Source organism: Hemitrygon akajei, chromosome 21 (genome assembly GCF_048418815.1).
Source record: "Hemitrygon akajei chromosome 21, sHemAka1.3, whole genome shotgun sequence".
Classification (NCBI taxonomy): Eukaryota; Metazoa; Chordata; class Chondrichthyes; order Myliobatiformes; family Dasyatidae; genus Hemitrygon; species Hemitrygon akajei.
The window spans coordinates 12,699,300-12,713,451 of NC_133144.1; the positions used below are offsets into that span (position 1 = coordinate 12,699,300).

At 39.8% G+C, this 14,152-nt stretch overlaps 1 protein-coding gene across 1 annotated transcript in view; it reads left to right on the forward strand.

Moving 5' to 3' along the window:
* The window catches only part of vps13c (vacuolar protein sorting 13 homolog C), a 389,552-nt gene that overhangs the window by 78,881 nt on the left and 296,519 nt on the right, over nt 1-14,152 (forward strand). Inside the window, 4 exon segments of the mRNA XM_073024838.1 lie at nt 1,032-1,089; nt 7,151-7,278; nt 11,702-11,808; nt 12,119-12,290. Coding sequence (XP_072880939.1) covers nt 1,032-1,089; nt 7,151-7,278; nt 11,702-11,808; nt 12,119-12,290 — 465 coding nt within the window.

Here is a 14,152-nt window from a genome sequence, read left to right on the forward strand (position 1 = left end):
TGACGTTTCGATGACAAGCTCTGCCATCTTCATTGGGGAGTTTGTTATCAAAATGTCAGTGATAATTGAAACCTAACCTGGCTGGAACCCTGAGAAGAGTTTATTCATCATATACACCAGGAAAGCTCTAGATCCTTTTTTAGTAATAGAGACTTAATTTAATAGGAACTTCGGAGGCAAATCTTTTCACCCAGAGGGTGGTCCAGATATGGAATGAGCTGGTATAGGAAGAGATTGAGGCAGATACATTAACAACATTTAAAATATCCTTGGACAGGGACATGGATAGGAAAGGGATATAGGCCATGTTGGCACTGGGGACTGACTGACGTGAACATCTTGGTCAGCATGGACCAGCTTGGCTGAGGGTCTGTTTCAATGCTGCGTGACTTTATAAGGTGGAACAGCTCATGTTCAGTGGAAGTTAAGTTGGAAAACTTGTTTCAGTTTTGTTTCAGGTTGCACTCTGGCTTTGTCCATTGCTTCCAACGTGGATCATGCACACCAATGATTATAACGTATTGCCTTTTCATACAGTAAGCATAGGGGTCATTAGAGTCACAAGAAACCAATAGTATGCCAGTGTAATTCATTTGGATGACAAAAGCAATCTGATAAAGATAGGGACTTCTGGTTGTTCTTCCAGATTAGAATGTATCTATCTCCTCATTCTTTGAGGTACCCATATACTGCTCATTATGTTTCAGTTAGTGCAGTAGGGTCAAATTGCTAAATTCACTGACTGCAGTAGCAATATGATGTTCAAGGTATTTACTGGCTGTCCCGATGAGCCAGTCTGTGAGCATTATTTTCAGCACAGGAAGATGAATTGGGATATAGGATGGGGAAACAGATAAGTTACGATGTGAACATGGCAGAAGGGGGTCAATGTTCAGTATCAAAGATAGTTGGCATTTACCAGAGTATATCACAATTTTATTTTAATTATTTGAACATTTTTAGGAAAATATATTGATCATAAGTAATGCATACTTGTGTTCTATTAGTGTTTGTACTCTTGATTTTGACAGGTGCATCTGAAAGAGGGAATAGCTTCAAGTTCTTATGAACCAAAAGACCATCACTATAGTAAGTATGATTGAAACTGTTATGCCAAATCATTTGTTATGTCTTTGTAATTAAAGATGCCAAGAGTGATTTTTTTTAAACTGTTTTCTTTGAGGCTGGACCTCCTGTTATTTAAAATGTTTTTTACATATGTGGAGAAAATTTCAGTCTTTAAAATTGTTCAGTGAATATGAGTCCCAGAATCGATCAAGTGGGCCTATTTGTTGCCCATCTCTATGTTCTATGAGAAGGTGGTGGTGAAATATTTTCTGAACTGCTGATGTTTCTTTCCAGAAAGTAGAAGTGTTATTTAAAATCAAGTGTCAGATGCTAACTCTAGGAGAAGAATGAGGCAATTTAATCAGTACCAACTTAACAGTTGAATGCCCAAATGGGTAGAATTGAGATCATGTTATTATTACCTTACACAAATATTCGGGAAAGACATGACAGTAGTAAAGATACTGTTACAAAGCTTGAAATATATTCAGACTGTCGAAATTGGGATAGTGTAATACAGAGCAGAGATCTATTGGAAATGTTTTGCAATCATGAATGGCTTTATTAAAGTAAGTGTTAAACTTCCTGGTTTCAAAATGCTTGGTTAGCAGGGGTACAGTTTTGGGTGACTGACAAAAGAGCCAGATATGAGAATATATCTTTTTTAGAACAAAAGACATAGAGCAGTACAGCACCATACAGGCCTTTCAACCCACAATGTTGTACTGGGCTTTTAACCTATTCTAAGATACCTTCAACCCTTTGTTCCTTCATAGCCTTCCATTTAAAAAAAATCCATGTGTCTATCTAAGAGTTTCTTAAATGCCCCTAACATATCGGTCTCTACCACCAGCTCTGGCAGAGCATTCCATGAACTCACCACTCTCTGCGTAAAAATCTGCTCATCAACCACCTTAAAATAGCCATTTCAACCTGAGGAAAAAAGTTTTTGGCTATCCACAAATTATGCCTCTTATTATTTTGTACTCTTCTATCAAGTCACCTCTCACCCTTTTCGCCAAAAGGGAAAAGCCTTTTCTCATGAGACAGAATCCCTAATCTAGGTAGCATCCTGGTAGGTCTCCTCTGCACCCTCTCTTAAGCTTCCACATCCTTCCTATAATGAGATGATCAGAATTGAACACAATCTCCCAAGTGTGGCTGCAACGTTATCTCTTGGCTTCTGCCATAACCCTGCATTCTGCCTTTAAATTTGACCTTCCAAAGTGAATAACTTTTCACTTTTCCAGTTTGAACTCCACCTGCCACTTCTCAGCTCAGCTCTGCATCCTGTACAGGTGTAACCTATGACAGCCTTTTACTCTATCTATAATCTCCTGCAACTTTCATATCCTCTGCAAATCACCCTTCTGCTCTCGTCAATGTTATTTGTAAATATCACAAGGAATAGGGGTCACACACAAATGCTGGTGGAATGCAGCAGGCCAGGCAGCATCTATAGGAAGAAACACAGTCGACATTTCGGGCCGAGACCCTTCGTCAGGACTAACTGAAAGAAAAATAGGAAGAGATTTGAAAGTAGGAGGGAGAGGGGGAAATCTGAAATGATAGGAGAAGACCGGAGTGAGTGGGCTGAAACTAAGAGCTGGAAAGGTGATTGGCAAAAGGGATACAGAGCTGGAGAAGGGAAAGGATCATGGGACAGGAGGCCTAGAGAGAAAGAAAGGGGGAGGGGAGCACGAGAGGAAGATGGAGAACGGGCAAAGAGTGATTGTGAGAGGGGCAGAGAGAGAATCAGAAGGAGGGGGGAATAGATAAATAAGGGATCGGATAAAAAGGGGGGGAAGGGGCATTAACAGAAGTTAGAGAAATCAATGTTCATACCATCAGGTTGGAGGCTACCCAGATGGAATATAAGGTGTTGTTACTCCAACCTGAGTGTGGCTTCATCTTGACAGTAGAGGAGGCCATGGATAGATATATCAGAATGGGAATAGGATGTTGAATTAAAATGTGTGGCCATTGGGAGATACTACTTTCTCTGGCGGACAGAGTGTAGGTGTTCAGCGAAACGGTCTCCCAGTCTGCGTCGGGTCTCACCAATATATAAAAGGCCGCATCGGGAGCTCCGGACGCAGTATACCACACCAGCTGACTCACAGGTGAAGTGTCGCCTCACCTGGAAGGACTATCTGGGGCCCTGAATGGCGGTGAGGGAGGAAGTGTAAGGGCAGGTGTAGCACTTGTTCCACTTACAAGGATAAGTGCCAGGAGGGAGATCGGTGGGAAGGGATGGGGGGGGGGGCGGGGTAACAAATGGACAAGGGAATCACATAGGGAGCGATCTCTGCGGAAAGCAGAAAGGTGGGGGAGGGAAAGATGTACTTGGTAGTGGGATCCCATTGGAGGTGGCGGAAGTTACGGAGAATTATATGTTGGACCCGGAGGCTGGTGGGGTGGTAGGTGAGGGCAAGAGGCACCCTATCCCGAGTGGGGTACTGAGGTAGGTTCTGGTACTCAGGGGTTCTGAGCAAATCCTTGCAGAACAGTTCTGATCACTGACCTCCAGGTAGAATGCATTCTATCTACAGCTATCCTCCACATAGCCATTTCTTTGGATGCCATGCCTCCTGACTTTCTTAATGAGCATACCATGGGGAACTGTAACACACAGCTTACAAAATTCATTTCCGCCACATCAGTAGTCTAGCTTCATCAGTGTGCTTTGTCATATCCATAAAGAACTCAATTAGACTTGTGCGGCATGATCTGCCCCTCACAAAACAATGCTGACTATCCCTAACTTCCTGACTATTCCTGACTTTCCCTCGGGATCAATAAAATATGTCTGTCTGTCTGTCTAATCAGACCATGCTTCTGTAAATGCTCGTAAATCTTGCCTGTAAGAATCTTCTCCAATGATTTGTCCACCAATGAAGTAAGACTCACTGGTCTATAATTCCCAGGGTTATCCCTACTCCTTTTCGTGTACAAAGGAATGACATTTGCTACTCCCCAATCACCAGTGGCCAGTGAGATTGCAAAGATTATTGCCAAAGATATAGCAGTCCCTTCCCTCAAGTCCTTTAGAAGCATGGAGTGGATCCTGTCTGAGCCCGCTGACTTCTTTATCCTAATGCTTTTCATAAGTTCCAGCACATCCTTTTTCTTAAACATTGACATTTTCTAGCATATCAGCCTGTTTTACACTCTCTTCACAAAAGTGAATTCTGCCCTCCCATACCTCTTCTGACTTCAGGCACGTTTCCTTATTTAACCCTGATTGGCCTTATCCTCACTTTAGTCATCCCCCTGTTCTCTACATACAGTATGTGTAGAACACCTTGGGGTTTTTCTTAATCCTACTTGCCAAGGTCTTCTCAAGCCCCCTCCAAGCTCTCCTAAGTCTATTCTTCAATTCTTTCCTGGCTACCTTGTAACTCTCTAGAACTCTATCTGATCTTTGCTTTCTAACCTTAAGTAAGCTCTTCCACATTTCTTCATCCTACCATCTTTTCAATGCCTCAATAGAATAAAGCTATTGAGAACACTTTGTAAGTGCTCCTTAAACAACCTCTACATATCTGTGTAACAGCTTTCCCAATTTATGCTCCCAAGTCCTGCCTAATAGCATCAGAATTCCCCCTCCCTCAATTAAATATTTTTCCAGAGCAGCATACACAATGCTGAAGGAACTCTGTAGGTAAGGCAGCATCTATGAAGAGGAATAAAGAGCCGACATTTTGGGCTACTACCCTTCAAATGCTTTCTTATACCATCTGCTCCAAGGTTATGGTAAAGTTCAGGGAGTTGTCACTGTCTCTGAAATGCTCGCCCACCCAGAGATCTGACACCTGACCTGGTTCATTTCCTAGTACCATATCCAGTCAACCTGTCCACATATTGCATCAGTAATCCTTCCTAGGCACACCTAACAAATTCCTCCTCATTTAAACTGTTAACAAGGGATAACCCCCAACAATAACGATCATTTAGATACAGAGTTTGCTGACAAGAACCTTTATGAGCATAGCTAACAAACACATGAATTTACACAGCTAAATGCCTGTGTGCACACTCACTCGGTTTCCCTGATTCTCCATGAATAATTAACGAAGAGAAAAAGTAATACTTGCGAAAAGTATCTGCTGGCTAGGCATTCTTCCTGATCCCGATGTGGGGGGGGGGGGGGGGGTCATCCAATCTGTAATGGTTTGTCTTCACAGAGTTGTCGCTGCTTTGCATTTGAAGTCCCTCGTTTTTATACTCTTTCCTGGTCAGTTCATATGTTGTTAGCTCTGGCCTATCTGGCTAACTGTCATTGGCTGTGGTCCAAGCCAGCATCATTTTATTGCCCTCCTCACAGACAACAACTTGTAATTAAGTTCTACTTGCTTTGAAGCAGAACAGACCAGCTAGTTACTATGCTCAGGTTACTCAGGTCAGACACAGACTCCCATGCTCATAAAACTGTTTGTTCTATTTTTACCAAAGAACGCGTCACAAATAACTTCTTATTTGGAAATAATCAGTAGTTTAGCAGATTATCTGGAGCATCATTGTGTTCACTCTGATATAGTTATTCCTGAGTGAAACCAGTTCATAGACATTTCACAAAATGGAGGTTACAAAACAGCTTCACAAAATGCTAGCTTCCATTACTTTAAGCACACGTTAAGAGCACTTCCATTGCCCCTGCGTCATTCCTGTTCACTGATTTGTGGATTGTAGTTCTTTCTGACCAACAAAACCTTTTGCAATAAGGAGGTGACTGTCATAGAAACATAGAAAGCTTACAGCATGATTCAGGCCCTTCAGCCCACATAGATGGAGTTTCAGGTTGCGATCCTTCAGGATTTACCCCCTCCAATGAATCCCACATCACTGCAGTTTGCCTCTTCTCCTCCCTTTCCCTTCTGAGCCATTGACCCAGACTCAGTATCCAGGTGTTGTTGTTGAGGAGAATGGCCTTAAGGGTACTCTGCACTGGCTGCCTATTCGCTTTGCATCTCCTACTGATCACCCAGTTACATGTGTCCTGTGCTTTGGGTGTAACTAACCTGTATGTCATGTCGATCAACCCCTCCCTCAGCCTCCCGAATGATCTGGAGTTCATCCAGTTCCAGCTCCCAATTCTTTAACGTGATCTGAAAGAAGCTGCAGCTGGATGAACTTCTTGCAGGTGTAGTCGTCATGGATGCTGGACGGCTCCCTGCTTTCGCACATCCTGTAAGAGGAGCATTCCCCAATCCTGGCTGGCATCCCCACTGCTTTAACTGTGCAATAAGAAAGAAAGAATGAAAATTTTAAATGAAAAAGATCTATCTGCAGCCTTCGCCTTTCCTTGCCAAAGTCTCTGCAAGCCAGTGCTTGAAATCTCACACTGGCCTTCTCTCTCAATGGGCGCTTCCCTCTCTTGTACCTCCCTTGATATCTTTTCTAAAACATCAGAACCCTGGAATGTTAAGCATCCAGACCTGTCCCTCTCACAATCATAGTTCCATGTACTAATCTATGCTCCAAGTTGATTGCCTTTACTCCTTACATTCCTAGCATTAAAATAAGTACACTTCCACCTGTCTGTTCCATAATGTCTATTAACATGTTCCTGTCTATCCGTCCATACAAATGTACAGGTAATGATATCTACATTCCTCTTAATCTTTTTACTTTCTAACTTGGTACTCTGGTTCACATCCAGAATGGAGTGAGTGACCAGAACTACACACAATACTCTAGCTGTGGCACAATCAGTGTTTTATAAAGTGTACCATAACCTCCCTCCTGTAATATTCTGAGCTCTAGTTAATGAAGGCAAGTATGTCCTTTGTTGTCTTAACCAGCATATGCTGCCCCCTTCATTGTTCCTCTATACTCTATAGGGCCCAACCATTCACGACATGTGTCCTATCCTTATTAGTTTGCTTAAGTGAATCACCTCATACTTAATGATTAAATTCCACCTCCCACTGTTCATCTCACTAACTGATCGATAACATCCCGTCTCAAAGTCTGTCCTCCTTACTATTGAATGAACTGGCAATTTTCATGAGAAGTGTGAATGTTGCTCTGGTGCTCTGCTTTCAGTAATGCTAAATTTTTAATAGAATTCACCATTCAGTTTTTAGACCAATATCAGCATCTGCCAAACTTTGCATCAATCCTTCTGCTGAAACTGAACTGAATTCACCCAAAATAAATTTGGACATGGAAGTTCAGAGCATTGACATAGAAATGACTAAGCCTCAGGTGAGATTGTATTCAATATCGTTTTTTGTATTTTGATTATTCGAAACTTTTGATTTTTATTTAAAATTTACTGCTTTATGGTTAAATTCCAAGAAAAATAAACTTACACTTGGTGGTCAAAATAGTATTTTCTCCAGGTACTTAACAAATGAATTTGTGCAAAATGAAGCAAGGTAAGGAACTGTGATAATACTACATTAATGTAACAATTGCTACTGAAGTTATTGAAACTGTAAATTTGGATCATTTGATTATGCTGGATGAGGAAAGGATCCACAGATGTTGAATCTTTTTTTAAATTCTTCTTTTGCTGCTAAAACCCGCTTCCAATTCTTTGGGAAGCATAGAGCCATGCAGCACAGAAATAGGCTTTGGCCAACCACGTCCATGACCTTTTTGCACACCTACATTCAAGTTCAATTTTATTGTCATTCAACCACACACATATATACCACCAAATGAAACAACATTCCTCCGGAGCAAGGTGTCCAACACAGTGCATATAACTCACACACAACACAAACAGTAACTTGTAAAAGTATTCAGCCCCCAACCCTTTGTTACAACCAAGGATTTTGATCAATTTAACTGAGAATTTTTATTTGTGAATTACATACTTCTTTCTCCCTCCACAGTAGACCCCAAAACAGGGAAAATAGTAAAGCGTGAAAAATTATAATTTGAAAACTGAAAAGTCAGCATTTCAAATGTGTTCATCACCCTTTGCTCAGTACTTAGTTGAACCACCTATCGTAGCTATAACAGCCAGTATTCTCTGTTAGCTTTGCACAATCTGATGGAGCAAGATTTGCCCATTCCTCCTTGCAAAATTGCTCAAGCTTTGTCAGGTTAGTTGGGTGTGGAGATGGACAGCAATCTTAAGGTCTTGCCAGACTGGGCCACTCAAGGACATTGATTGAAGCCACTCCATGGTTGCTCTGGCAGTGTGCTTTGTGTCGACGTCCTGCTAAAAGTCAAACTTCATCCCCAGTTTAAGCTTTCTGGCAGAGGTTAGCAGGTTTTTAACCAGGATCTCTCTGTATTTAGCAGCATTCATTTTCTCATCAATCCTTATCAGATAGCCAGTTGCTGCTGCTGAAAAGCATCCCCATATGCTGTCTCCACCATATTCCACCATACTTGGGGATGATGTTACCTGGCTGATGCACGGTATTAAATTTATGCCACACACACTGCTTAGTGTTGAGGCCAAAAAGTTTCACTTTAGTCTCATTTGACCATAAGACCTTCTTTCACGTCTTTACAGTATCTTCTAAGTGACACTTTGCAAAGTCTTTTGCAGGCAAGGAAGTTTTTTTTTAGGCAGGGTTTCTTCCTTGGCACTCTTCCATAAATACCCTTTTTTTTGTGCAAGACTTTAGGTGGAGCCATTAACTTCATCTCCTGTAGCAGCTTACTCAAAGTGACTGTTGATGTTACAGCAACCTCTCTTACCAGTCCCATTCTTCTCTAGTGACTAAGTTTAGAGGGGCAGTCTCCTCTTTTTCATGATGAACTTCACTGAGCTCCAAGGTGTATTCAGTGCCTTTGAGATGGTCTTTTACCCTTCCCCAGATTCATGCTTCTCTGTTATAATTTCCCTGACTTGAATGTTCATTTATCTTCGTTTTGGTTTAGTCTGTTGAACATCTACCATACTGTTAGATCTTATAAAGATAGGGGGGTATTTATTCTTATGAATTCATTGAAAATAAGTGATACTCCAATTTCCTATATCAACAAATTGGGTGAGTTGATAAGGTAATATACAGTATTGCACCTGAGGAATGTTGGTGTGGTAATTAGAGGGGATGAGTTCTTTTTCAGCCTCACAATTTTAGTTTTTAATTTTTAGTAAATTGTTGATAGGTTTTGGAATTTTTCTTTTGATTTGACAGGATGTACAATATTTTGTAGATTAGCTTAAAAATCTTACTGCAGTATATTTTAAATTTAGAAAATGAGATAGTAAAATGTGAAAATAGTTGTGGGGGCTGAATTGTTTTTCAAGGCACTGTAAAGTAATATTACCACAAATAAATTAACAAATAATAAGGTGCATTTACGACACATTTGCTCCCATTAGTATTGTATCAAAAGATAGATTATATCTAAATGGAGAGACTGCAAATAACTGAAGCTCAGTGAGATTTGAGTCCTTCAGTGCATGAATCACAAGTTATCAAAGAGGTCCAATAAGTAGTTGAAAAGACAAAGAGCTCTTATTGCAAAAGGGTTGGGGTTAATGAATAGGAAGGTTTGGTTACCGAGCTCCAGATTGTTAGAGAGGACAAACCTGAAATACTCGTACATTTTTTCATCCCCTGACCTCATATTATGGTATTGGAGGCGTATCAAAGATTCATTAGGCTAATTCCTGGAATGAGAGTTCTGTGCTATCAAGAGAATCTATGCATTTTGGGTCTGCATTCCTTAGAATTTAGGAAAAAAAAGAAGGGTTACTTTATTTAAACATTTAGGATTCTAAGAGAGTTTACAAGGCGGATGTTGAAATTTCATTATTGAGAAAGTCACAAACAAGGAAACAGATATAAAATAAGGGTCTTGCCATTTAAAACTGAGGAATGTAGAAATTTCATCTCTCAAGAGTGTAATGGGTCTCTGGAATTGCCTGAAGGTGCAGGAGTCCAGATATTTAGAAATATTTAAGACAGGGCTGGTTAACAATTGTTAAAGTTGACAAATTGAAGTTATGGCAAAGAATAGTTAAGATCAGTGTAGGTCAGGCATGAACATGGTCAGTAGGTGGGTGATCTCTTTTTTTTTAAAGTGTGGTATGTCTTCAAACAGTTCATAATTCTCAGTTTTGAGTGTTCAGTCAAATACAAGAAGTTAAATGTGACAAATAGTATGTCTCAATTTTCATTGCATGAAGTAGCATTTATCCAATTCTATTTTTAAGACTTTAGAGTTAGTCTTCAGTGCCTCATCTGTACAGCTGTTTCAGAAGTGCATAGCTTCTGCAATAACCTCATTTCCCATTTTCGTAATTTGGTTGTGTGTCCATGGGTTTTATCCAATATTATTGTCCTAATCACACCTTGAATATCATTCAAAGCTTTAAATATAGATTGACCCATTCCATGTTATTGAAAAACACAAAAAATTCTGCAGATGCTGGAAATCCCAAAGCAGCACACACAAAATACCGGAGAATCTCAGCAGGTCAGGCAGCATCTAGGGAAAATTAATACACACTCAACATTTCAGGCTGAGACCACTCCTCTGGACTCCATGTTAATGAAGTCCTGATAATTGATTCTTTTCATATAAAACAACATTTAAATATGTTTTTAATTTTCAGTTCTTTTGAACTTCTGACATCAATTGCTAGCTTTAGAGGGAGCATTGTGTTCAGTTTCTCTATTTATTTATTGATTGATTGAGGCAAAGAGCAGAATAGGCTCTATAGCCTTTTGAGCCACGCTGTCCAGCGACCTCTGATTTAATCCTAGCCTAATCACAGTCCAATTTACAATGATCAATTAACATAACTTTAGACTGTAGGAGGAAACCAGAGAACCTGGAGGAAACCCACACAGTCATGTGGAGAATGTATAAACTCCTTACAGGTAACGGTGGGAATTGAAATCGGGTTGCCTGTACTGTAAAGAGTTGTGCTAACGACTATGCTAACGTGCATCCCACTTTTCAAGTATTCTCACTTTCCTTTGGCTGCTCAAAATCCATTGATGAGCTGCTTTTGGTGCAGAATTGGCAACGATTTGTAAAGGTCTGAATAGCTGTAAAGTATTTGTGAAATCCAACATCGCACATTAGGCCCTGTGACCAGTTTGAGATGTAATGTTAAAAATAAATACTAGCAGATGCAGTGAATTACTTTCAATGAGAGCTTAGAATAAAGTAAAATTGATGTAAGCAGGCTAATTTTCAAAACATATGCTGATATAGTGCAATTGGCACAGTAGTATGTCCACTGCTTTGTGAACAAGCCCTCAGCACAAGCCAATGGTTATAAGATTCTGGGTCTGTAACTTCCTTCATTTTACCCATACCCTATAGTAAGACTTTTCTTTGAATGTTGTGTTTTAAATGGTTTAATTATTACTCTGAGCATTGATGGTAAATAAGCTTATAATTTAGTTATTCCTCACATAGAGGGAAATGGAGTAGGGGGTGGAGGCTGAAATGGCACATTAACACATAACTCAGTATGTTGAGTTAAATAGTCCACATTTTTATTGGAGATGTGTTTATTATTAAGACTGTAGTCAACATCTTTTAGACATCTAAACTGGAAAAGATTGTGCAGTTCAATTTGAATATTGATTTGTGGTGGTCATGCTTAAAATGTGGAAATTAAACCCTGTCCTGTAGCTCAGCAGTACATATAAAATTTTGATGTGATTAAATGTGAACTGACAACTGTGTTTATTTCCAGTATCTGAGCATTATTGATCTGTTGGAATCTGTGAACTATATGGTCAGAAATGTCCCGTATAGAAAATACAGGCCAAATGTACCACTTCATACAAATGCCAGTAAATGGTAAGTTATTTAAATTGCGTTGTTTCTCTGAAGCTTCTTGGTTTGTCCATTTGACTTTGCCTTTTGACATATACTACTATACAAAAGTCTTAGGCATATATATAGCTAAGTTGCCCAAGACATTTGCACAGTACTGCAGTAATTTTATGTATTGACCTGTACTGTGGCTTGTTCACCAATTTATACTCTGTTCCTCAATATTCCCTTAGTGTTTTAACATCGGTGTGTCAATTACTTTTTATTCAGGCATTTTAATTTTACTACGATGAACCTTAACTTACCTTGAAGTAAAGAACCTTCTCTACCTTAGGTGGAAATATGCAGTCACAGGTATTTTGGAAGTACATCTCCGGAGAAAATACCGTATATGGTCCTGGGACCACATCAAGCACCATAGGCAAAATTTGAAATCTTACAAAATGGCTTATAAAAGCAAACTGACGCAGTCTAAACCTTCTGAAGAATTATTGAAACAACTTCAGGTAATTTTTAAATGCAATTTGAGGTAATGAAATTCCAATTAAATAATTAATTGTGATTTATAACTTAAACATGAAAATCATAAATTATGTATTGGTGAGTTAATGTATTTTAGTGGCTGGTTTCTTCTGAACTGCACAGTATTATCACATGTTTAACAAGAGATGAGCACCAATGGTGCAGAAATAATTATATAAAAAAAGAAAATGTTGGAAATACTAAGCAAGATGGGCAGCATCTGTGGAGACATAAAATGAGCTAATGTTTCAGGTCAATGACCTTCCATCAGAACTGGGAAAAGGAAACTATTTTAAATTGTAGAGGAGGAGTAGATGTCAGGAGCAACTGAGTGGGATTCAAGGAGGTGGACCTGGTTCAGGGATTGAAGTGAAGAAGTCTTAATTAAAGAATCATCAAATCATACAGCAAAGAAAGGGACCCTTTGGCCACCTCATCCATGATGACTGTGATGTGTACATTAGTCCCATTTGTCACCACTAGGCCCACATATATCTGTTCGTTTCCTACTCTTTTAAACATTTAAACATCTGCTTTCTGGCAGCTCATTCCAGATAATCACCACTTACTGTTTAGAAAAAACTTATCCCATCAATCTGCTTTAACTTTCTCCCCTCTCTATTTAGATTAGTGCTCATTAATTTTAGGTTTCCTTGCTCTAGGAAAAAGTCTGTCTGCCTATCCTATTTATGATCCTCTTAATTTTATAAACTTCTAGTAGACACCTCATCAGTGTCCTAATTTCCAAAGAAAATAAGCCTTGCTTTTCCATTCTCATACAACTACAACCCTCTATTCCAGGCAATATCCTGCTGAACCCCTTCTGCAATCACTTTTGCTACCAGATCCTTCCTGTAGTGTGGCGACCAGAACTGTTCAGAATACTCCAAACTCTGGTTTCGTCAGTGTTTTGTGCAACTTCAAAATGATGTCCCAGCTCCTGCATTCAGCTTTGGTATGTGTAGGCAAGCATGCCACATGTCTTTTTATGGAGAGAGGTTGAGCAATTGAGACCTTTTTCCATTGAAGTGTAGGAGTATGAAAATCTTAGAGGTATATAAAATTATGAGCGATGTAGATAGGGTCAAGCGAGGAGCCTTTTTCCCAGGAGGGGAATTAGGATGCAGAGGTCATAGGTTTAAGGTGAAGGGGCAACTTTTTTACTTAGGGAATGATCAGATTGAGCTGGCAGAGGAAGTGGTTGAGGCAGGTATATTAATAGCATTTAAAAGGTATTTGGACAGGTACATGCATAGCAAAAGTTTAGAGGGATATGGGCTAAATGTGGACAAATGGAGCTAGCTTAGATGAGAAGCTATTTTTGGTAATCTTGGACCAGTTGGGCTGAAGCTCTGGTTTCCATGCTGTATGACTTTGTCCTCTTCACTACCCTATCCTTCTGTCTTGAGTGCTCTCAGTGACAGATCTTTCACAGCCAAATCAGGTGAACAATTCCAGACTTTCAACACTCTGGGTGAATTGCAGCAAATCTCTCTGAAAGTGGTGTAAGTAGAGGATGAGTGAGGATAAACATATAAGAAGGAAGACAAAATTGGGAGTCTGAAATACAAAACAGCAGTACTGGAAATGTGAAACAATAACGAATCAAGAACATGATGGCATTTATTCATCAGTAGTTTGTTCACAGTTTCCTGTTTGGATTTCACCTAACCTTTGCCACAGCCTTGGTTCACATGTGGACCAAAATACTGAATTCCAGAGTGAATGAGAGTGTCTGCCTTTGATAAAAAGGTGGCATTTGACCAAGCCTGACATCAAGGGGCCCTGCTAAAACAGATGTCAATGGGCATTGAGCAAAAAGTGCTCCAGTTTTTTTGAAAGATGA